At 44.1% G+C, this 25,127-nt stretch overlaps 6 protein-coding genes across 6 annotated transcripts; all 6 read right to left on the reverse strand.

Moving 5' to 3' along the window:
• Positions 1–3,968: 3,968 nt before the first annotated feature.
• Positions 3,969–6,742, reverse strand: LAJ45_07604 (uncharacterized protein; the record flags this gene model as incomplete). Its single annotated transcript, XM_046117160.1, has 5 exons — positions 3,969–4,795; positions 4,850–5,129; positions 5,188–5,482; positions 5,540–5,547; positions 5,613–5,729. The coding sequence occupies 5 exons, from the start codon at positions 5,727–5,729 to the stop codon at positions 3,969–3,971; spliced, it is 1,527 nt and encodes a 508-aa protein (XP_045969805.1).
• LAJ45_07605 (uncharacterized protein) lies at positions 5,763–6,075 on the reverse strand (the record flags this gene model as incomplete). The annotated part of the gene is made up of 2 exons (XM_046117161.1): positions 5,763–5,833; positions 5,901–6,075. The coding sequence occupies 2 exons, from the start codon at positions 6,073–6,075 to the stop codon at positions 5,763–5,765; spliced, it is 246 nt and encodes an 81-aa protein (XP_045969806.1).
• Positions 6,743–11,999: 5,257 nt separating the features above from the next.
• Positions 12,000–12,264, reverse strand: LAJ45_07606 (uncharacterized protein; the record flags this gene model as incomplete). Its single annotated transcript, XM_046117162.1, has 2 exons — positions 12,000–12,032; positions 12,097–12,264. The coding sequence occupies 2 exons, from the start codon at positions 12,262–12,264 to the stop codon at positions 12,000–12,002; spliced, it is 201 nt and encodes a 66-aa protein (XP_045969807.1).
• Positions 12,265–16,152: 3,888 nt separating this feature from the next.
• Positions 16,153–17,035, reverse strand: LAJ45_07607 (uncharacterized protein; the record flags this gene model as incomplete). The annotated part of the gene is made up of 3 exons (XM_046117163.1): positions 16,153–16,483; positions 16,542–16,841; positions 17,007–17,035. 3 exons carry the CDS (start codon positions 17,033–17,035, stop codon positions 16,153–16,155), a joined length of 660 nt encoding a protein of 219 aa, XP_045969808.1.
• A 1,025-nt stretch (positions 17,036–18,060) lies between these two features.
• Positions 18,061–20,170, reverse strand: LAJ45_07608 (uncharacterized protein; the record flags this gene model as incomplete). The annotated part of the gene is made up of 7 exons (XM_046117164.1): positions 18,061–18,182; positions 18,249–18,262; positions 18,608–18,643; positions 18,696–18,710; positions 18,781–18,886; positions 20,042–20,087; positions 20,150–20,170. 7 exons carry the CDS (start codon positions 20,168–20,170, stop codon positions 18,061–18,063), a joined length of 360 nt encoding a protein of 119 aa, XP_045969809.1.
• Positions 20,171–21,424: 1,254 nt separating this feature from the next.
• LAJ45_07609 (uncharacterized protein) lies at positions 21,425–22,617 on the reverse strand (the record flags this gene model as incomplete). The annotated part of the gene is made up of 7 exons (XM_046117165.1): positions 21,425–21,525; positions 21,590–21,640; positions 21,913–21,946; positions 22,028–22,118; positions 22,171–22,206; positions 22,509–22,557; positions 22,605–22,617. 7 exons carry the CDS (start codon positions 22,615–22,617, stop codon positions 21,425–21,427), a joined length of 375 nt encoding a protein of 124 aa, XP_045969810.1.
• Positions 22,618–25,127: the final 2,510 nt, after the last annotated feature.

Below are 25,127 nucleotides of genomic sequence, written 5' to 3' on the forward strand. Positions count from 1 at the left end.
GTTCATGCATGAACTATATGTACCTCCACAATATCGACAATAAAGCTTAGACACAAAAGGTCAACTTCGTCTCACGGGTACCTGTACATACATGTGTCTAGAGTACGTACTCTAGTAAAGTATCTACCCGACTTTAGGTCGCTTTACATCTAATTAAAATTAGACTGCCTGGATGGCAAGTATCACATACTCGTAGCTTTATAGCGTTTCCGAACACAACCAATATTGCATGACATACAAAAAGGTGGATTTGGCGCTTTTTCGTATGTCATGCAATATTGGTCGTGTTCGGAAACGCTATAAAGCTACGAGTAAACATGGTTCAACAGGGGGTATGTGCTCTAGTCTGACAGGAAGGTTGGTGTTTGGGCCTGGAAGAACCGCAGTTCTCACCAATCATGGTAGCAAGTGATCAATGCGTTATGAGGTGCCATGTGGTATGACATATGTAGATGCATATCGTATTTTCTTTCTTCTTTTCCGCAGTAAATCCGATCAGTAGAGACCAAAACATGTCGATCCTTTAAAAGAGATCTGAGTGATGCCCTGTGATCTTGGTTGATACCATGAAATAATCAAATTCCATCTTGATTCCCTGGTTTTGATTCCTCAGTAGATCTTCCATGGGTTTTGGCCCGGTGGGTCTTTTCGTCTAGTTGACCCGGTCATACAAAGGGTATTCCGTCACCGTTGTATCCACTCGGGGTAGCCTTCCAGAAATCCAATGGGAGTTCGAGATACCCATAACGTGAAAATCGTCTTAATTCGCTTATAGATGAGAGATTCTAGACGATGCACGCTGATTAACCTTAAAGTGCTCAAAGATAGGCAAGTGATTTTCTCACAGCCATCGATATATAGTAGAATTTGCAAATAGGGCAAGTTTTGCACATAAGACGTTGCCTTAGTGACAATTATGACGTGTATTTTGTTTGAGTTTAGCTGAATGTCATGCTATATAACGGTTTATAAGGCCGGCCGGCCGGCTTTTGTGGGGTTAGCTAGAAGTGCATTGGAATTACTGAATACCACTCGTAGATCTGGGCGTAGAGCTGGCTGCAGTGTACAGAAGCCTAAGGCCAGTTACATGCGGGTGCACGAAGCCTATCATAGAGCGCTGTATATATAGGTACATCGCACATAGATATTATATAAATAAGTACATCTTTGGTACAACAGAGAAATACGGATGCGCACATACATGTAGTTATAGCTACATGTAGCTATTGATATAAAAGTCTATCTAAGAGTACTACTGTACGTTCTCATTATTGATGTTGATTGGCTCAGCAAATTTAGAATTTAGAGCTAGCTACAAAGCTTGATTGGAGCCCTAGGCTACACTACATCAGTCTACATGTAGTGGTCCCTCACTTCTGAGCTAGCGCTTTCTTAAGCTCGGGCCACTTCGTTAAAGCTGTTCAGCCCTAAAACACAGCTAGAGTACTCGGATCCACGCAACACATATACATTTAGGAACCTATCGTCCGAAGAATCATGTGAAGGATCATCTCATGGAGTAGACCGCAACTCTCCTCCACCGTCAGCTCACGCCAGAAACTCTGCATATGATCGTCTCTGATAAACTCATGTCCAGTCCAGTCCGGTACAGTACATGTGATGCAATGCAAACCCTCTGGCCCATTCGCGTATTCATGAATGTCGAATGGGTAGGTACATCGCATGTTCACGAATGGGTACACACATAACGGAAAGATTACCCGTTTGCGAATGGATCCAATGAACACAGCATGAGGAATGCTGACATAGTAAGTCACCCTAGTTGCTTAATATCAGCAATGTTAAACCGACATTTGACATTTGAACGGACGGAAGCTTAATTAAGCGTGCGCATAGATATCTCTTCGGATCCTTCTACTCTCGTTTAGAAGTCAAGAGCCGTTTAATCACAAACGGTAATTGTGGTACTGGCGACAGGAGCTGCACAGTGACGCATGAAGACAGTTTGAGGGTACCTGCATATTATTTTTGCAGTTCTTATTTCTATTCTAGAACCTCTTTTGGCGGGGTTTTAATAAAACAAGTGGTTTACATAGTACCTAGTACTCATTATGGTATTGTATCTTCGACTGGACAAAAATGCTGACCTTTTTTTGTAGGGTCAAAAGGATTTTTAAATTGTCAAATTTTATCATTTAGGTCTGAATTAATATGGATCATGGATGGGTCCCCACGAAAAAGGGTCAGCATGTTTCGATAAATTAATTCTTGTTAAAATATCTGTATATGAGCAGTGTTTATGGATGGGCCAGAACACTATGTGCCTCGCAATTGCAGATATATCCGCACAGCTGACTTGGTATTAGGAAGGCATGTATGTATGCCGCTTACCAATATAGCTACTTCTAAACAAGTCACTTTTATGTATTCCTCATGCCTCGCGGGCCGTCTCTGGTGGGTGTAATGGGTTCCCGTTCCCCCTATCTTGAAAATGAAGTCGCCAATAGAGCCCCTCCGGTCACTCTAAGATCACGACCATGGAGGCCAATTACATTCATCTGGCGTTGTTTGGTATCCATTCCTACTGGAACCCGACGTACTTGATCCGAAATCTACATCCTAAGCCATCTAGAGTTTGAATAATTAACAGGAATTTTCACCAGAAGTAAGCGCTTACCGAATCCAACCAAACGCACAATATTTGTCCACATTGTCACGCAAATGAGTTTATCAATCAATCATTTGTCACGCAAAATGAGTGAATCGAGTGATATTTCATGATTAAAACAAGAGAAAAGGTATATATGCTCTGCGATAATACATAATGCAAGATGACACGCTAAGAGTACAAAGACAATAAGAAGAAAAAAAAGAACAAGAACTACAAAAGGTACTGCAGCGACTTATTAATGAATTTGCGCTGCTACCCCCACCCCTGGTTTGAACCCAGGACCTTATGTGTGTAGTGGTTGTATCCTGGGTACGCTCGGTATCTAGCCTGACGAGCAGTCTATCCACTAGACCACTCGCCCATAGCAGATGCTGTGCTGGAGGTGATACTTGACCTTGGCAGCGTGCCAAGATGAAGTAGAACCCAACCCCTAACCCTTCGATGTCATTGCTCAGCCATCCTTATATTCATTTTGGATCATACCGAATTGTGTCATCTTGCTTTGGGAAGATAATTTCATTGATAATAGAATAAAAGCAATGGGAGTGATAACTGATTGAATGATCATGAGCCATTCGAAGCTTATTGCGTATTATACTAATAGCTACAGTCAATTACAATTGAAGTCTTAATTTCCCTCCTCTGCGTATGACTTAACTATCCAGACCTACTTTTAAAAGGAGTGAGTTTCTTTCTCTGTCGAATTTCGACGCAAAAGTGCTAGCTAATCGCAACTATAAAAACTAAAATCTACAAAAAAGAAACCCTAACCCACCACGTATTGTTTCAACTGTGGCTTCTTCAGCTCCTGTCTAAAGAAAGTTGAAACGGGGAAGCCAATGTTCCCAATTCAGAAAAACTGGGGGGCTCAGGGCCTAAAGAGCGGGGTCGAGATGCTGAGGGGTAGCCCTGACTAGCGACTAGCCCAGAAGTAGCACGATGGAGTTTATAGCTGGAGATGGGTCCGGGGATAACTGTACATGAATTAATATCAAAGACATGCCAAGACCAAGACGTACGAGAACAATTTTGGCCACTATCGATGATAAGGATAAGCCAGTAGTAGTATTTCCTGTTTGATACTTTGTCAAGAAAAGAGTTAAAAGGTTTTGCGCGATCTTAAAATCTTGGGATGGTCTTTGGGCAATATATTGTCAATCACTTGATGGATAGATAAATAATTGTTTAATAACGATGATCTAGTTATGAAATTCATGATGGTACAAATGAATTACTAGCATTCCATATTTTGCAATCTGGTAAGCGCACAAACCCGTGCTATCCTACCATAAACATTAAATTTTATTGTCCTTCACATATATCCCGATCAACCCCTCTAGTGGTGGTGGTGTGTCAAGTCCCTTCCCTTCAGCCTCGCCGCATCACCAGGCTGCTTCTTCACGAGCTTCTCCACAAATTCCCTGTCAGCCCTCAATTTCTCGGTGATAGGCTCCAGATCTAGTCCCAACTGCTCGGCGGCAAAGTGGGCAATCTCAGTGTTGTCCCTCTGTCCTGCAAGCTTCTCGTGGTTCAATCCGTGGCCGTAAAGAGTAACATCAACACCGGTGTGTCCTCCGGTAGCCCAGTGGACCTTCAAACGCTTGGAAAACGCCAATGCAAGGAAGCGGCCAAAGTTGGAAGTGGAAGACTGAAGGGCAAGACCTTGGGTGATCTCTTCCTCAGAGGGGTCCATGATACCATAGGGGGCGTAGATCGACTTCTTGAGGTACTGAGTTGCATCAGAGGTATCATTTGACTTGTAGTTCTTCCACAGAGTGGCATACTTGCCGGATGAACCGTGAGAGGAGGCAAAGTGCTCTGGCGCAAACCAGTAGTCTGGGGCACCGTCGAGCTCGTATCCAAGAGTAAGACCACCACACTCGTGGTCGGCAGTGGAGATGAGGACGGTCTCAGAGTCATCGTGCTCATCGATCCACTCACGCATAGCGTCCATGGCACGGTTGTATTCAAGAATGTCGTGGAGATGACCAGTTGCGTCGTTCGCATGACCAGCATGGTCAATCCTGGATGCCTCCACCATGATGAAGAAACCCTTCTTGGATTTCTTGGTAGCTTTGTAAAGATCGTTGATACCCTTCAGAGCCATCTCGGTGAGAGAGGGTTCAACAGCGGGATCGCGGTCAATATCGTAGGACATGTGATCTGTATTAAATTTAAGAATTTATTGTAGAAATTGAGGTGGGGGATTCGATATACCTTGAGTGAAGAGACCGAGATATGGGAGCTTAACGTCCTCCTCGAATGTGGCCCTGTCTCCAAAGACAGTGTAGCCACGCTGCCTGGCAAGCTCAAGTGCATCGATATCATCGTCACGGCAAGAACCGGTGGTGTTCTGGGGAGTGAAGAAACATCTTCCACCACCCATGATAACATCAACAACGCTACCGAGAGGGTGGCCCACACCAATCTCTTGAAGAGCGATATTGGACTCAAGGTCACGGTCATAGACGTGCGCAACGTAGGAGGCAGGAGTGGCCTAACCATATTAGTTTAGTGAAAGCCCCGCAATCCAGTCCATGAGGAGAAAAACATACGTGGGTGATTCTACTAGTAGCGACAAGTCCAGTCTTGTATCCCTGGGCCTTTGCAGCCTCCAAAACAGTTCCGCAAGGCTCGACGTCATCGTCGATACCAATTGCTCCGTTATAGACCTTGATACCGCAGGAGTACGCAGTCGCAGTGGACGCGGAATCAGGAACATAAGAGTCACTAGAGCGAGTGCGAACCTGGCCGATCATCATTCTATCGATGGGAAGGTCGACGGTAGCATTGTTGTTCCAGTGCATCCAGTCACGAGCCATAGTTTCTGATGCAGGACCGAAACCATCACTGTAAATGCAATCAGCATGTGTTGAAGCTTCAGGTTAGCTATTAATGAAGGCTTACGGAATGACCTATGTTACCCAATTAACTTCAACGATCATTTTAGAAAAAGAAGAATTAACTTGGAGCAACTCACCATGATGAAATTCTTTGGCTTCCTTCCGTCCTTTCCATCCTTTCCACCCCTTCCGGCTTCAGCGAGAGCTGCAAAGCCGCTCAACGCGATCAAAAACAGACTCTTGACGTTCAACATTGTTCCAAGCTATTCAATTGACCCGATTATTCTCTAAACGAATGAATGAAGAGTGAATGAAGACTGATTGAAAAAAGGTTCCAGCGGAGGAGGGCGAGGAACAGCTTATAAAAGAGCGAAAAGCACTTAGCCGAATGGTTACGTTCCTATCAGGCATGTAAATTAATGTACCTTCCAGCTTCCTTGATTGTAAATATTGGCCAAGACCACCATACACCCGCGCCCATGCCAACTTGATGACAGTGTCTCGGGAACCAACAGAGCGGACTTCGTCGGATTTCCTTAGCTGAACGGCAGCGGGAAAAAGAGGATTTCCCGAGATCCCATGAACTGAAGCACGTGGCATTCTAAAAGGTTAGTCTTTCTTCCGTGTCTTTTAGGGTTCCACCAGCCACTGGCTCAAAGTCGTGATACATGAAAAAAGAAGCGTGCCTCCGTAGGCGACTCCGATTGGTCTGTCATTAAATGCCAAGACCACACCTTCCCTCTTCAATCAGTGTAACTCCGACTGCACTTTTTGTAGCAACGTACGTCCCCGAGAGTTACTATATGCTCTACTGACATGATTTGTGCCAATAAGGTTGGGTTTCAATTTGTAGACACACGTGCATAGAGAATCCCGTTCCTTACGTGCCCTGTCGATGACAGATACCTCCATTAATCCGGAAGGTGGGACCTGCTTTATCTCGAGCGAGCACCTAAGGGATGTGGATCTTTGCGGGCCTTCATAGAAGCAGTTTCAGTAAATATCTCAAGCCTTAGTGGGTGAAGATGGAGAGATGCGAGATGTACCTACTTAGACTGGCTTGATGGGGATCAAGTTCGGAAATCTCGGAAGCATCTTGGGATTGATGGTTTGATGGTTCAGTGGGTTTCTATCTGTAAAAGAGCTGGAGCCCTTTGAGGGTTTGAACAGGACTAAAAGAAAGCTGGTTGATGAGGGCTTATATATCGCCTGAACTGCCTGGACACCTTTGTAGACACACACGCCTAAATCCCGGATTGTTTTCCATATTCGGCCATGTTTTCTTCATTCTAGGAAGAGCTTGGTATCAACTCCGAGACCAGTATTGGGGCATTGAAACCTAGAGTTAGAGTTCAATTGGGGATTCGTAAAACGATGTTCTAAGTCTCTAGAAAGTCGGAGTAGAGTTGAATTGTTCGGGCGGCGATGATCGATCACTAAACCGTTAAGAAACGTCACCGTGTCAGGAACCACTCTTCCCGTGTTACCGCACGGATCAGCACGTCAACCAGGTTTACGGGATCGTTCCCAACCTCTTATCGATCGCACGTTATGCCTCTAGCCTGAGTCAGCCATAAATTGACAGATAACGAAGCCCACGTGCACCGAGTACATGTACAGTCGCCCTCCGATGTAACGAATGCCACTATACCGAATATTTGCTGTACCGAACCACTTGGGCCAGCTTCTTTTTTGTTTCAGCAAAGAATTTAGTCTGCTATACCGAATAATACCGAATAATCTGCTGTACCGAACGAAAAATGGCCCAATATGCACGTTCGTTATAGCGGAGGGCGACTGTAGCTCATTGAGTGTCGAACCTAATGTAGGTACATGTATGTAGTCAACCGAAAGGATGGATAAAAATCATCCAGTGGGGAAACCAATTAAAACTCTTTCAAGCTTACTACCTAGTTGTGCTTATGACATGTTGATCATCTAGGAGGGATCTAGAAATATGCAGAATCCGCTTTTGGAGAGAGTATGTAGAAACTTTAGGCCAAAGATCGATTTTGAAAATCCCGCACCTACATGTAGTAGTTTTGGGTCCATTTTTGTATGTGGATTGACATTCAACCATCAATTTTGCTACCCGCAACTAGCAACCAGCATTTTTCAAAATTGATGATTGGCCTAAAATTTCTAGTGGCAGATTTCTTTTAGAATGCTTTAGACAACTGCGGTTATCTTGGCAAATAATTCCATGGGCGTAAAGCAAATTACATATAGTGGTAGAGAGAAATAGGTAATGCTGGTGGAGGACTTTGGCTTATAGCTATGGACGAAGGCCACCAAACTACATACATAAACACAATCAAAAAATAAGAAGCTGTATCACATGTATTATCGATGAGCTAGACAACTTTTCTTGAGTAATTTGATAAATATATTCATTTCCTTTCACGTAAACGAGTGATAACCCATGATAGTATCCATCGTGTACAGTCACTCGATAATTAGCGTCAGCCGGCTCAGCCGGAGTCCATTAGGCTTTCCATGTGGCTAGCAAAACAACTCAATGACAAATAAAGCCAACGGAAACTAGATAGATGTCACAGATTTTGTTTCAGCCAATTGGTCAGTAAACACTATCCGCTGGTTGCCGAGCTCGTTTCTCCTGGCGCTATGTGTGATTAGGCCTTCAAATAAGCACTTTCAAAACTCGCCGAGTAGTCAGAAATAGAGATTTTCCAACACAGGTCTTACAAAATACCGCATCACCATCGTATGACTCCTCCTAATCGATGATTATAAGCGCGAAAGTTTTCCATTCATTGGCCAGCGTACGTAGCGTGTTTGCAGGGCTTCTCTCGTCATAAGAGCATTGTATCATAGATTATCACTCGAATCGGCTCTGGCGCGCGTGCGCATCAGCATATTACCCACTAACCCCCTTTGGCGTTTCAGGGATATATTTCCTCTCTCGATAAATAGATCTTCAGGGGATTTAAGCATTGAGGCGGTGGTGAAAATAAGGCTACGTTTATGGCTCGTTGGTGTTTCAGGCGTTGAAGAGCATTTGTGTGGCAGCCCATGTGGCTAGTGAGACATATCATGTGTAAGCCTCTAGCTCTTCGCGCACCTCGGACGATATACCTCTAAAGAAGGGCGTAAATATAGGGCTAGAGAAGGGAAGACGTCATAGGTTTATTTAAAATTTTGGAGTCACTAGTGATAAGAAACGAATTGAAAAGGTGTAAATTCATCGTTTCCTTGAATGCAACTACCTAGCCTGGCCAGCTGGTGCCAGGCCTAGACCTGTGATCGTGAAGTAAGGCGTCGATCTTCATTTCGCAATGTGCAAGATTATTGGCAGTAGAGATGCCAAATTTACTGCACTGGGCCAGGGCAAGATTCTCGAAGATTAACCAGTAGAACAATCTACAATTGTACACCACTGGATTTAGCGCGCTTAATGAGCTTGAAGCACCATACGGCCCATACGCCGCGCTCCCAGGATTCTGCATGCCAGCATAAGGCTTCGAAATAAATTCAATTGCGAATGACCACGTGGGAGCTCAAGTACGAACATACATCTAAATGAAGGCAAGCAGAACAGCTAGAGGCACTTGTTTTAACATAGATCTCGTACCGAAAAGAGTCACTCCATATATATTAGAATCTAGATCTTCCGGAGAAATATTAGGAGCGATTTCTTGTTAGCCCTATTTGAAATATTGTAGGTCGATTCGCACCCAAGGCCGATAAACTTCCGTGCGTACTCCAAATAAATAATAGGTATTAGAAAATGCAAGTATACGTATTGGAGCCCAATTTCTATTGGATATCATGAAACATTATAGCTACTCATATCGATTGGCAACAAAGAAAATTATGTCGTCCTTTATTGTCTGCCTTGAGCTCGGGCTCTGAATTTAGCTCTTTCTCCGTCATCGGGCACCTTTAGAATTTAGATCTATAGACCCGGCCCCGAGATTCTCAAGATATTTCGCTAGGGGTGTAATTGAACCGGTCAATTCCTGCAACTTGAATTCGGACTGCATGTCATCTTCATCTAAACTTGAGACATCTGTCAGTAAGTTAGAACTTTGCTCTTATAGATCCCTAGTGTCTTGTGTCGCATTATAGACCTGGTTCACATGGTTCACATGGTTCACTGTCCTGTGCCGAGTGCAAGTAATTACGTAAGTAAGTGAAGTCGCTAAAAAAAATGGATTTATATCATTGAATCTGTTGTCAGATGCTAGGCAGCTGCAGATCAGTTAGAGGGACATCCGTCATTTTGATTCGAAAAGATATACCAAAGGCTATCACAGGTCCAAACTAGATATCCGATCCTGCAAGAACTCAGGAAGCTTCTCTGCTATAAAAAGCCCTATAGTTCTGCCTACGAATAAGTGCCTTTGCACTTACTGATAAAAAAATGTTATCGCTGTGAGTTTGGGTTTAACTGGATATGTTCGTGTTACGTAGCTAATTAGTTAGCCTTACCATCTGCCATATATTAGGTGACTAAGCAAGAAGACAGAATATGATGCAACATATTGCGGAAGACACGGTTGAGACATTACAAAGAACATGTGGGCACAAGAGGGTCGTCATATGAAGATTTGAAGACTATTCTATCAACTTAACAGTCATCTTTGTCAGTCAATTACTACACAGTGGAAAGCCAGCCTCATTAAGGCCTTGCTAGTCGTTGAAGTATCCCAGTGATTCCAACAATTGCCAACTAATTATTGGTCTTCTTTAGGAACTCCTTTCTGCCAATGGGAATAGATGCTGCGCGAATTTTAGTAAGGGCTCTGTGCTATTCCACGCTGTAATATATATTATTGTATGACATTCAAAACTAATAGCCGCAACCCGTCAACAACAAGAATCGTTCCACGTACATGACGTACATAGGTCTATATAGAGCTAGAGGTAGAGCGAGACGAAGGGATGTCAAGTCTTGGCGTTTTTCACTGGCAAATGGATGCCGAGCTTGTGATTGGAATACGTTTCGTCCTCCGTCTCGGCTAACCCTCTACCACACTATCACCTAGCTACGCATTGAAGATTATTGATCCCGTCTCTTTCTCCGCCGGTAAACATTCACTCTAGAAAAAAGAAGAAAAAAATGGCCTAAGAGGCTTCCTTTCGAGCTTTAGGGACTTATTATGACATAGTGCAGCCCGAACCTCGGAAGCGGGCTGGCCGAAATGGAAGTGTGGCAATGTCAAATAAGACGGTCTAGGCTCTTCAATTGTTACTACATGTATGTAGCTCGAGGTTGAATGTTGTTTTCGGTGCGTAGTGATGCTTTTGTTGATATGATGGTTATATTCTAATTGTAGATTATTTGATATACAATTGATCGAGGCCTAGGAGTCAAGGCTAGTACTACATGTACACATCAAACGCTAAAATATTCGAAGTAGAACAGGATACTAACATCTAGTTTACCAGTCCAACAGCTAGCACTTGCTTTGAAGCCTGGTAATATATTTATATCTATTCTCACGCGCAGTCCGCAGCCCCATCCGTGCCTACCAATGAATTACAGAATTCTCTATCAGATATAATCCGATGAAAGCTGTGACCCGGGATAACCTATATTCCATTTGGAGGATATACGTGCATTATACTCTAATTTTGTCCGACACAGAAGCCTAATATCTTTGGTTGTGGAAACATCTACTGCAAGCGATACTCCCAAGGATCTCTGCCTGCAGATGGCTGTGGGGGCAGGTTTATGCGGGATAGGTTACTGGTTTTTACTGCAGTTTCAACCGCTAGTAGTACATTTGAGCTCTATTTCATCCAACTTCCTCAAGGCTGTGGTGGGTCACAGTGGCTCATAGAGTGGCGTAGGAGATCTGACCTTCGAGAAAACATGTCAAGAAGAAGCTATGATAGGGCTTAGACTGTATCAAATTTTCCGGGTCTTAGTAACCTGGATTGGAGAAAATCCATACCATGGATTTCGGATGTCAAGGACAGAAAATCTCCAGTAGGACAGCCAGGAAGGGAAGCTTGGCTACATGGGTCGTGCCTTTCATCTACCTACTTCCGAGATGTGCTTTATGCCAAAAATCTTCTATATTTGTGGTTCTACCTCTTAAGCTGCGGCTGCGATAATTCTGGAGAATAAGACTAAGCTTAAGATATTGAATGAGCCACGATTGAGGCTCTAGAACGGTAAAAGAGATGCAGATTGTATGTCAAAAGATTGTTTGGTTAAGTTTTGATCTCGATATTCTATTCATGATATCCAGCATATCTATATTAATAGCTAACTAACGTCATAGGTACAAAAAAAAAACAATAAACCCAATCAATCCTCCCCAATAAGTACTTTACTACAAATCTTCTGACTTACTTTCCAACGTGTACACGTCCGGCCCCGATCGGAGAATATAATAAAGATAGATTTGAGCTCGAGCCAAAAGTCCGAGACCACCAATGCTTCCGCGTCTCAGCATAGCCTCTGTAGTCTTCTGAAGACGGAATATTTACAGCTGCGCAAATAATGCTGGTTTTAAGGACTAGCTTCCTTCGGTCTGCTGGTCGGAGGTCTGCTAAAATGTTTGGATCAAGGCACAACAAGAGATCTCGCAGGAACGATCGAACTGCATGTTAGCTATATACCAGAGATTTGCGCATTTGGGTACTTACCAGGATTATACTGTGGCTGGTGCTCACGATTGATATAAAAATCTTCTTTTTTGCGGGCACATCCCTTACCCTAATCTTTTTATAAGTCACTGTTTCAATATCGTGGCTAGGATCAACGTTTGGTGTTTGGGGTGTCGCGCGGTAGGGGTTTTGCCAAGAGCGGCCCATATGAGCATAGCTCAATCACGTGACACCCACTGTTATTTCTGCGCTTATTTTGGTGGGTTTCGTGCTGTACAGACATGGAGAATAGTTATCCTCAAGCAATATGCCGAGACAAGCCACTTGAAAGCTTCAAGGTAATGATCGTGGCTAACTTCCGCACGAACAGTACCTGCATTAGACCCGATCAGGAGTTGTCTTCTACCGATCTAAGATAAGTACATGCTGTTGAATGTAGTTTAACATCTAGCTCAATGGCTATGTATTCCAATGTTTGTGCAGACAACGTGGGACCTCTTAGATTAGGTACTTGCATCATAGCCACAATAAACTGCTAGTATAGTCTATTGTACCTCTGGGAGGGTCCCGAGATCTACGTTACTGAGCCCGAATGTGTACCCATTTAGATCCCACGTTAGTACCGTGCTTGCTGGATCCATCAGTGTAACCGCAGCACATCATCTTGTCGCCTATTCAAACCCTGAAAAGTTAACGTTGCTATCGATCCCCAGATTCCGAGATAGCCTAATTAATCGCCGTAGCCGAGCAGAACACTTCAAAGATCTACATATGTATTCCTTCGCTCAGGCAATTGATTATCAGGCTGAGAAAACCACTCGTTATGACTCTGGTACTTTTGAGTAGATAAATACAAGTAATTTTCAAGGGTTAGGGGTGAGGTCCAGCGTGGGTTAGGGTTAACATTCTTTCTTTTTGGGGGCAAGATCGACGGTTATAACCGGGCCAAGGATAGTAACAATCTGAGTCATTCGTCAGCGCAAGCAATTGTGTTGCGAGGAATACTAGCGTGTCTCTCTTCCGCCTGATGATCAATTGGCAGTCGGCAGTTTTCCGACGTTGTAAGCTTGCGGGAATTATAGGATTAACGACGTATGACTGCATAGACGACTTATGTAGTCGTGAGGCTTAAGCGCTTAGCGAGTTAATAAAATCAATATAAGCACCTATTGCCCTTTTCTTACTACCGAAGCCCTATGTCAATACTACTGCTTACATGTATGTCAAGTAGTTTCAATGTTTTATAGTACGATTGAGAAATTTAAGAGTCATGATATGTCAACCATTGACCTAGTTAGGACACATACATTCGATAGTTGTAGGCGAGGTCTGTGAATACCACTCTTCTTCTGCGACTCCAATGTATGTTTGACATCCTAATCGCCAGACAGTCACAATGAGAGATAAACGACTACGGATGTTGATCTAGTCTGCACTGTTATACTGTACCTACGCCATATTTCACAGTCAGACGCGGCTCTACAGAAGTGCTAATCTCAATCGCAATGTTTGAATCAGTGGAAACAACTGAGATGCCGAGATTGTGTGAGTAAATATAAAACAATTACTTGCACCCGCATATTCTTCCTTCCTCGCAATTCTGTGACCCTGTAAGTCACGCCCGACCGCGGCCATGGACATCACCACCGCCACCCATCACCGTCACCGTAGCCATACCCCACCACGGAGACCGTCCAGCCTCGATTCATGGACCCGGCCCTTCAAGGATGAAGCATTACTGTCCCAAGCCTGAAACCTCGAGCGGATGAATGACTGGCCGCCCAAACATGTCGCTGACTGCGATGACATGACCACACGAGGAAGGATTTCCGTAGGGCAAGGCATAGTAAAGTAGCTAGCTAGCTTGATATGATATGATTGTAGCAGCAGTGTATGTACATGTATTAGCCCATGCCGGTCGGTCCCTCTTCCGGGTGCGGTGATATGATACATTGATCGTTGTAATCCATAGATCTCGCGGTGGTGCGGGCGCCGGCGTGTTGATAGCTGTGTATGTAGCTAGTACGTAGCAAGTGATATATGCTGCCCTACCCGTGCCGCTAAGCGTGCTTTTGATATCACTCGTTGCCGCCAAGCCAGCCCTCCCATCCCCAACACCCCGGTCCTCGTCTACAGGCGCAATTGGCTGGCTGTTTCAGGCGCGGTTTGTCTCGACCTCCATAAAGTAAACGTTCGCTAAAATAAGCGGCGGAAAGGAGGTGGAGAAATCGAGTCCGGAGGGGGGATGAGGATAATATGGGTGCAGCGCAGCAAGGCCGATCGATGGGATGATGATGATGATGATGATGGCCATAGGTGATCTAGAATCTCTCACTCACTCTCTAGCTCTCTTCCTCCTCCGAAGAGAAGATTGGTTATCCTCATGCCTTTGCGCCATCTCATGGGAAAAAGCGTCCAACTTGCGCACCGTGCATGAATCTGAGCCAATCCGATGATGATGCTCATGTTGGTTTTGTGTTTTGTGTTTTTGTGTTTTCTAATCCGTCAACAAACCTGGTACTACCTTACCGGCGTAGGTAGAGTAGTACATGTAGTTGGAGTACATGGAGGAGTAGACGAAGCGCACATGTGTTTTTTCAGTTGGGAATTATTCTCCGGAGGTCAGCACAAAAAAAGCAAAGGAGGGGAAGCCAGGGGGAAAAAGAGCCTCACCAGCTGCAGCACGCAAGCACGCATCATCCGCGGGCTCACCCCCTTTCCCCTGCACATCCTACCCATCCATCCATCCATCCATCCATCCATCCATCCATTCTCCACTCATCCCATCCCATCCCATCCCATCCCATCCCATCCCATCCCAACTCCCATGATCTGAACCCCACTACACCCACCCAACGTCCCCACTGCAAATCGGCGACACAGCCCTAATTTCGCGTATCTAAATCAAGCGCCATCTCTCCACTCCTCGGCAGCGTCACAAACGTTGGTCCCTCCCCCCCTTCTTCCCTTCCATTCTACCTATGGACCCGCCACAACGTTGCCTGTGGACATACTTACCCTTACCTCGCGAATCCTTCATGGTAACCTATCTACAAACGGCAAGGCCCCATCTAAGTAATGTAATCCTTCCCAATGCCCTTTTGTACCCAATGCACCCCCCTCTCCCTTTCACCCCTAAGCGTAAGTTATGCCCTTGAAACGATTTTATATGGCTAGCTGTTTTTGCGTTTTCCTTCTGTGAATTACCCCCCCCCCCCCCACAATCTGAACCTGCCAGTGCGGTCAGTGCAGTCAGTCGGTCGGTCACATCAGCTTGAGCACGTGCACCGCCTCAAAATACGGCGGTGGAAGATGATGCCCGCATATGTCACTAGGGGTGAGTGTGCAGTGGGAAAAGGGAAAAAGGGAAAAGGGCAACCAAAAAAAAGGGTGCCAATGATATATCGAAGCATGTTGATCATGGGTAGTGCTAGTGGTAACGACCCACCCAATCAACCTAACCGACCGATCGATCGACCGGGTTTAGTAACCCGTTTCGGCTCTTTCAACGTCAGATCTAACTCTAGCTCTCTCTCACTCTTTTTTGACCTCTCCCTTTAATTGATCCCTTCTCTTCCGTTCCCTCAGCCCCAGGCCGGTTTCTAAAGCCGGGGTGGTACTGATATCTTAGAAAATCATGCAATGCACAAATGTGAGTCAATAGGAAGAAGCTCTTTTCGGGTTTAAAAGCAGTAGAATTCAATTGAAAGGAAAAAAATAACTGTGAGCTAAGCTGTTGTTACACATTCGGAAGAAAAAGAAAAAGAAAAATAAGAAAAAAGAAAACATATAAAGTGCCAAGACATAAATATCGCATTGCATAGAAATACATCATCAATCAACCTCCCCCAAACAATCTAAGTAAAAGAAAACAAAAGCAGTTCGACTCAGTCTAGCGAATCCCCATAAAATCCCGTCTAAGTGTACGTCTAAGAAAAAGAACAGAAAAGCAAAACACCCAAATTAGGACTGGTGGTACATGAGATAGTAATACAATATCCACGAATGGTAGAAATCAAAAAGTAACGAAATGGAGCACATAAAACACAGCACAAACTCAATCCAGGCCTTGAACTAAAGCTGTAGATTGAGAATTTACTCAAAATCCAATGTAAAGTCGTAATCCGCATTATCATCAATGGAGGTGTAAGGACCCTGAGAATAGTTGCGGCACTCTCTCATATCGTACAAGTATGGCTTGGGGGCAGTAGGCATTGGTATTTCCGGAGTAGGCTTGGGAGCAGCGGGTGAAGGACTAGGGCCCTTGGGGTGGACTCCAAAGTTGTCGAAATTGATATGGATATTTGGGGTGGTGCTCGAGTTCCCTGAAGCCCATCTTCCGCTGGGGCGTTGGTGCTCGTAGTAGCTGCAATTCGCACGTCCACAGACACCAGCCTGGAGCACCCTCTCGTATCTTGATGCTCCGCTGCAGTTGCCAGCACCGTCTCCCTGTGAGCAGCAAGCCATAACAAGCTTGAGCTCACAGCCGCAGCCGCTGTATTTGACAACTTTGAAATGGCACATGGTGAAAGGCTCGGGTGGAGTTTGGATCTAATTGAAAGAGGATCTTGATGGGATGGTGAAAACGATTGATGTGATTGAGAATCGAGTGTGGAAGTTGAGTAGGAGTAGTAGTAATAGTAGTAGTAGTAGTAGTAATGAATCGATGTTTGAAAATGATAGAGCTGGAGTTGGAAGCGTGAAGGGCGGTAGGCGCGTTTAAGTATCGGATGCTGTGGGTATGAGAAGGATAGAGAGACTGAAAGATGGAGGGAAGCTTCTGTCTTTAAACGCGATTTCCGACATTAGTAGAATGACCGAACTTTGAACATACTCAATCAAATGCTCAAGGCACACAATGATTTCCTCCGCCGCATAGTTGTAAATTCTACCTCGATAGAGGGTCACAGAAATGTTTTCGACTGATCTCGGACAGATATCTAGCGTACCGTGATCTCGGAAGATTACATGTAACCATGGTGTCCAAGCTTCGCCCTAATGACGTTCATTCTTGCAGGAAGCTAGGTAAATTTTGATATATGGTCTATCTGAGGCTTCTAAACCGTTTTTTTTTTTTTTTCGAACCTCGCCGCACCCTTTTGGGCTTGCGGTTCATGTGTGCGTTATAGAGGTTCTCCGAGAGTTCACAAGGCAATAATCCCTAAAATTTGATCTCCAGTGCGAGGCTACCTCAGGTGACATATGTCCGGGGGATTATGAGTGAAAGGAAAGTTGGGATTGGATGTTTCAACTGCATTGAAAACCGTTTGAACGTGTAAGAATAACCGAGGATTGACTTCCAGGATACAAAGGTACCAATAAGTTACTGACCATAGTTCAATAATTGCTAGGTCCCCCAGTGGTCCAAACACTGAAGTAGAAATCTGACCCCCGCCACCGTAGGCAGTGACAATTGGTGCGCCAAGCCTCCTCCTTCCTGGCTTTTGACCTCACCGGCTAGACTTCTAGATCGTTTTAAACCATGGAACTGGGAGAGTACTACTGGATTAGACGTTTTAGGTATCTAGGCATGATGCACCTCCCCTCTTCTTTCGTTTAGTAATAACACATCGAGTAAAACAATTTGGGTTGGTATAGAGTACTAGTTGAATACTGTAAATGTAGTTGTCGAGGCGATAGATAATACCGGGCACTCCAACTAACAAAGGGGATTCATGCGTTGAGTCTCTTAACATAAGCTCAGATCTAGAATTAGACGATTATTTTGTGGCGGGGTTGAGTACTTGGTGGTTATTGTTTCGAGTTCAACCCACGCAAAATGGACATTGTATGTAGTTAGCCATGGATACATAAGCAATCAAACAACTTCAAGCCAAAAAAATTTACCAAAGCCACAGACTTCTCATCTTTTCTCTACTACCCTTCCCCCGAGGCTTAACAAACTCGGATCCTGCCCTGGCGGTGTGTGGCGCGCAGGCGCCAACGTTTGTGGACGATATGATACGCGCCCACAATATGGGTCGCCAAAAATAGCCGCTCAGATCAGGGGAAGATCTCGCTAGCTAGTCCCATTTCCCCATTATTAAAGGGATAGAGTCGGGAATCTGGTGAACGATCGGAGAGAACGCGAGGAAGGCAGTCTTCCAAAGAGATAATATTGCTGCCTTAGAAAGATTTCGAGTTAACATCCACGTGTAGAACGAGACACAGCAAAGTCGAACAACATTTACCTAAAGCCAAGTACCTGCATGGCAGATTAACGTGTGAAATATTGTCGCCACCGATAGATGATTAGGAAATAGCCGACCGTTTGGCCGACGGACCAGTGCACCGTTTGTACCTACATGTGGGGGAATTATGCAGTTAGTCATTGGTTGACTGAGCCTCCAAAACCTATTGAGATATCTGCCTAAATAAAAATACCAGTAAGTTTTTTATGATCCGAAGGAGACATGAACATACTTTCACATGGTTTCTCAGCGCCATTCTTGTGCTAGCTGCTACCGCTGGCTGAAATTTATGGCACAGCAAGCCAATCAGGACGATAGCGAACAGAGCCTCACACTAGCAACTACATGTAGGAAAATACACTTCTCGGGTTCGATGATATCTCGGTGGCAAATCGCTATGACGTTAATGAGTTTTATGTACTTGACCAAATTGAATGGAAGCTGAACATAACCAATGATTCACTAATATTGTTGCCTGGAAATTAGTCTATGCAAACATGACAGTTCCTTGCAAAGACTTTCACGAACATACTTATGTGTAGGTAAATATGCGGTTACTTCGGAATGTTCGTTTCGTATTTCTTTGTTTGCGTTCCTTACTTTGGCGAAATGGCGAGCTCGCTCGCTCGTTGTAAGGGCTGATACAGATAGGCAGCCGCGATCCTAGTGCGGCGCAGGAACGTTATATTAGCGAGTTTGATGGAAGTACCTTGATTGCGGGGAACGATTGGAAGTATCGAGGAGCAAATTAAAGGTCCTTACCCGACACCCGCGCGAAGGTATAATATTGTAGCTATAGATCTGGAGCTTCGTAGATTGGCGGTATTGGATCCATTTGCCAAGACATCCTCCCGAACAGTAATATCAGATAAGATAGTAGCGGCAGATGCCTATTATTAGTTATATATCAGCAATGATTACATACTCGTAAGGCCGGCCAGAAGAGGAATGTTTATATACCAAGTAATCCTTTGCAAGAAATTCCTATGTATTATCCTTTCAAGGGTTCAAGAGGATATATTGCTGCCATCCTGTTCGTCATTAAACAATAAATGTCAGGCATATGAAATTTCGAAAACTCGTAATGGGAGTACTTCTTTTCTCTCCTTGAACATCTTCGTCCTTAAACATGATTGTTTGCCAGACATTTACAGAGCCTGAGGACTTCTTTCACTTCCTAGTTTGGTTTTTTAAATGTCCAGGCCGGTGGAAATGGTTGAAATGGTTGAAATGCTGCAGTAATACCGCGATATTTTTCGGAGGACCGTCGATTTTTCCCGTTAGGTGTTGTGGTTGGTATTAATAATTCTTCATACTAATGCTTCATGGTATTCCGGATAAGGCTGACCATAAATGCAAGGTCTACACAACAGTATGTAATCATAGACGAGAGATAAGCGAAAACCACTTCATCTCAAACATGTCCAGGATCTACATGACCAAGCGAGAGGAATTTCCGCAGGCGATGTCACACAAGGTCAGACCTCGCGATTGATTGAATAACACCCGACTTTAAAGGTTCCCGATAAATTCTCCACGGTGTTTTAAAGCGCATACTTTGATTATGCGAGCCATCCATTGTTACATCTGACAGCTCAAAATCGGGTATATATGGGTGTCTCGCTCCACGGAAATCGCATCTCACGGATCCTAGAGTTTATATGCCAGGAAATAGAGTGAATGAAATAAAGATAGAGCTCTGCTGATCTGATATCTTCTCTCGGGCCCAGAGACCGTTAGGCAAAATTATGAACCTCGATTAGGCAAGCAGGACACTGTCTGTCTATACCTACACTCTTTCATACAAGCACAGATTTCAGAGACGTACGCCTCATAGATCTGGAAACGATTAATTAGTAGTGAACTGTCTAAGCTATGAGGGTCACCGAGTTTGAGAATACCTTTCCACGCAATAGATACATGTTGTGTTTCAGCGTAACTTGCAATTGGTAGTCGAAACAAGCCATTGGCCTTTAAGTTAATGTTTCATATATAGTAATCGACCATGACGTTAGTGCTCATATCATACTCAAGACTCAGGCAGTCGACGAGGCTTTGAGAAATGATGACTTTTTTTGCAATTGGTATGTTCTGTAAGCATCATCACAAAGTGTAGATGTTCCAGAACAAAAAACGGACGAGTGAGGAGGTATGCATATGTATATGCTCTAGCATAATCGGGTGATGCGATAAGATGCGAAATCGAGGATTGCCGGAATGCAAGTATGCAAAATCATAATTCTGGATGATCGGCTCCAGGTCCCAACACATGTTCAGGCTGACGTGCTGTTCCCGAAAGTACGTATACCCGGTACATCAATCAAATATATATACCAGCCCACAACATATGCATGCATACGTTATATAAGCATAAACCTCAAAAGAGAATATATACACCTCATTGATGATCTTACTTACATATACTTCTTATCCCTTACACTGTATCGATCCTCACGGCTTTTTAGGCCTGGCAATTGTCCCCAGGTAGGAAATCAGAACTCCCGGAATAAGTTGATAGTACAGATCGATCACACGTACAGCAGTAATCCAGGGCTAGATCTAGAGAGGTGATAGTGATACCCAGAGCGGTACTGTTAGCAACAAATCAAATCTTGATGTAGTCCACAATGACTAAACATTCATACCCTGAAAATCGAGGAGTATTTACACTTGAAAGAGGAAAATGCGGGTGTTTGAGGTTCGGTGTCGTTCATGGGACCATCGGTTCACTCAATGATCGGTACTTCAAAGATTATGTGCTGAGTTCAAAGTTGACAGAATACGAAATCTGCAAGTACCGGCCTGTGCGTTAACTGGTCGTATAAGTTTATGTATACGTATGTATGTAGATCTCGGGACCCCTCAGAGAACACGTATTAGCCTCAGCTTACATCACAGGCAGAAGATAAAACTTTATGTCGAAAATTAACAACCTACATCAATCCCAGCTTGCATTCCTTTTCTTAATCTTACGATACCATAAGTATCTCCCAATAACTCGATGGTTGCATTGAACAAATATTCTAGACGTGGTCTAGATGCCGACTGGTCCTTATTGCGCTATTAAATATATTAGCTTGTGGTGGAAAAGATATAAGGGTACGTATACGAAAGGTCCATGGGACTTTTATCAAAAATTTCCGATTTTTATCGAATAAATCTGTGGCCGACAATCATCATAGATCACCGATGGAATGACACTGAAGCCGCACAGGAGGTATACCAGTTTGTGGATTGGTGTGTGTGCTGGTGACAAAACTTTTGGCACTGCGGCTGGCTTTTGATATGTTAGTAAGTTTGAAAAACCAAGATAATTCCAGATCTTCATCTTGTTTACTTACGCTTCTGCACCTTTGTGAAATCGAAGGAAAGATAGATAGCTCTCGACCGGCCTTAATAAGAGATTCGTCAAAGTCCACCATAGAACCAAAGAGGCCAATACTGAATTCGATCCTGCCACCAACGGCAAACGCTCCAGTTAATAAAGAAGCATCTCCCCACTAGCGCTATCAATTCGGTGCCTTAAGTCAGTAGTATTCCTCGCGCCTACTTGCTTACCGCTGCATACGCCCTTAACTTCAAGGCAATACGTACTGCGTTGATTGATTCGCCGAAACAATATATCGAGATAGCCACACAAATACCATCAACCAAACACATTCACCTTCTATTATAATGCCCATAACTAAACACAGCCTCTACGATCAAGCATGGAGTGAGTCTATAGGTTTTACTATAGTTATATGGGTTACATGGCTAGCTACACCAGTGGTACTCACCGAATCCCAATTTTCGCCGCTTCTAGAAGAAGCCCGACCACTCCATCCAACGAGATCTTGGTAAGCCCTAGTTGGAGCTTTCACCGATAGGCTGCTCCTCTTGTCATTACGGTAATATTTGACGCCTGGCACGCGCTCCTTACTCGGCCACCACTGCCTCTTCTTCATTCTCCTTCAGACTAACTTTCCGAAGTTATGTATTCATTTCTAGTACGTTTCACAAGCGTAAGGAAAGGAAAGACGAAAGAAGAAGAAAAACAGTAGTCCAAGGCCTACCCTCCTCCTCGTACTTTCCTGGGGTATCGACCTAGTTCTGGTTCTCCATCCCGTAGCCCAAAGAATTTGTGTGTACAAGGTACGTATAATACATAGACGCTTCTCATCATACTACCGATTTCAATTCAACCTTACAATCAATAAGCGTCAGCATCTCATTCTTTATAGGCGGTGGCGGCTGCACTTGGTGCTTAACCTTGCTTACTTGCATCCTCTCCGATGACCGGGTACAGTGTTGCACGGTGATATGATACCTATTCGTGTTAACCTAAAGTGTGACTGCCCAGTAGGTTCTCCATACACGAGCTCGGCATGCGGTATTCTATCCCATAAGGCAATTCAGCCACAATCGTGCCTATGCTTCGTTGGTTGCACGTGGTGTGGGCGATGATGGTGCATACACCAGAGTACCTAGCTATATATGTGATATGTATAGACCGTGTGCACCTGTGCCGAGAATGTACCTGTGCCGAGCATCTTATCTGATCTCTAGGGATCCGCTCCAAATGGTGGCTAAAATGCTGCCTTTATTATAAGGTGCTCGGCACAGGTACATGCTCGACACAGGTGCACACGGTCTAACTCCATGTCAAAAATCCTGGGACAAGCCCCCGTAGCAACTCGCGGTTGCGTTGTCCCATGATTTTTGAACGAGAACTATACATGTGTTGCCTGGCAGCTTGACGAATAGAAAGATTGTTAAGACTACTAGATGCTCTTAACCGTAGATTAAAACAAGAAAGAACGAAGAGGAGATCTGTTATAATCAGGTAGCCCTTCGCTGGTTGGATAGCCATTTCGGTGCCTATCTACTGTGGAAGGTAAGTCATCAAAGGAATCAACCTTTTAAGGCGTAATTTTGTCGAATTTCCAGTTATCGAGATTCTTGGGTTTAGTTTTCATTCACTCACAACTACATGTACTGACAGTTAACGAATACAGGTTAATTAATCAAGTTCGGAACATGTACTACAGTCAAGTTGTCAAACAAGTTTGATATTTCTACAACATCTACTAATTTTAGTTGCTTCAAATACTTTCTCTATATTTATCCTACTTCCCACAACCGGGAGGAACCTTTGGCCGCAAGTTCTGAGATTTGTGGGATCGAAAAGTTAACTAAATGCATGGTAATGGCCCAGCGCGGTCTATAACCTAAGCACATGCATATTTAGGAATTTGTGAGACTTTTGACTAGGAGGCTGCGCAAAATAGGCATTTATGCAACGGTTTTGTTTTTGATCAAATACCCCCCCCTTTCAAGCCTACTGATTGGCGAATGGAATCAAACTCCATTGTTCGATAAGGAGTTATCATGATTAGATCGAAAGCCCATACATCCCTCATGATCAAGTTTTATGACCCATGATCAAATATATCATCTTTTTAACCCCTCTATTCCCCTCAAAACTACACCCCTGGCCCTAATTGAGATAGAGAATTTGTGATGGTTGAGGTTGGATGGGCGGGATTTTGACTTGTCATTGGGCGGTTTGGGATACTTCGGCGGTTGCTGTCGGCTAATCCCAGCCAATGATATCTGAGAAGAACATTCTGCTAGGGCTTGGCGCGAACAATTTGCAGTGCCATGCCGCCTGTCAAAATAGGAGAGTCTGTGCTGTAAAGTATCCGACGGAAGTTGGTATTCCGGATTCACTTGTGAATATTTTTTCTCTTCCTATAATGTCTCGCATGACCTATAAGCATTAAAGCTTATGTAGGTACATGCATATAGGATAGCCATATGGTATTAGAGTAATGTGTGGGGGGTATTATGGCCCGCAATTCAGATCAACGTAAAAGACTTTGTATTATACATCGAATGTAGCTATATTACCAAGGCCATGTACTTTACCTGCACTATGTGGGTGGAAGTGTCCACAGAGTTCCTATAGCTACATGCATTTCTAAAGCCTTAAACCACAAACGTAGCACGACAATGCGACTGACGGCGAAGTCTGCATGCGAGGAGCATATAGCACGCAATCAAAGGCAAGATAACATTTGAAAGCTTGTCGATAGTCAGCCATGAGCTCTTAACCATTCCTTCTTCTATTCTCCTAGTGCAATGGCTATTTGTTCCAGATGACAGCACCTCAATCGCCCTGACCAACTGAACCGCCTCACCATGGCGACCCACCCTTCGAATAGCAAACTCCAGACACCAGGTGATCGGTATCACTTTGATCTGACTTTTATTGTCTACTACTAATATAATAGATCTTCGGGGTAGCTGACCAGAAAATAATAATTGGACTGCTGAATCATTGTCAATATCGTCGTAAAGGCCTTTGGCTTGCTAAATCAATTGGACTCTAAATAAATAGGAGCTAAGTTGAGAATTTCTTTTTACCTTAGCGCCTTCTAGTTTGGTGGTTCGCCCTGCAGGCTCAACACACCAACAACTTTATGATTACCGCTGAGTGATCGATCGGCCACAAAAGAATTGTCTACATGTATGTTCTCTATGATATTACACATATAGGTACATGTACTCTCAAACCGAATAGTTGTTTTCCTTACGAAAAACGCACTTTCACGCATCTCATTCTATACGTTATAATTATGAGGATAAGCATCATCAAATATCACTCATATTACGTATTAATTAGTGTTGTATCTCATAGTACATGCGCATATGTAAATGCACCAGGGCACATGTAAATGCCCTCCGGACCAGTTAAGAAGGAAAGAGCAGCTTTATTAGCCGATATCTATGCAAGGCTTTGCGCTATCTACATCCTAGAATAAGGCACATCGGCTCTTAGGGATATGCGGCTGTAAAGTATGCAACTATGCGGAGTTGGCGCTGAGCGCCCCGTGA

This window comes from Morchella importuna, assembly GCF_003444635.1.
Source record: "Morchella importuna strain M04M26 chromosome Unknown Morimp01GS024, whole genome shotgun sequence".
NCBI classification, from domain to species: Eukaryota; Fungi; Ascomycota; class Pezizomycetes; order Pezizales; family Morchellaceae; genus Morchella; species Morchella importuna.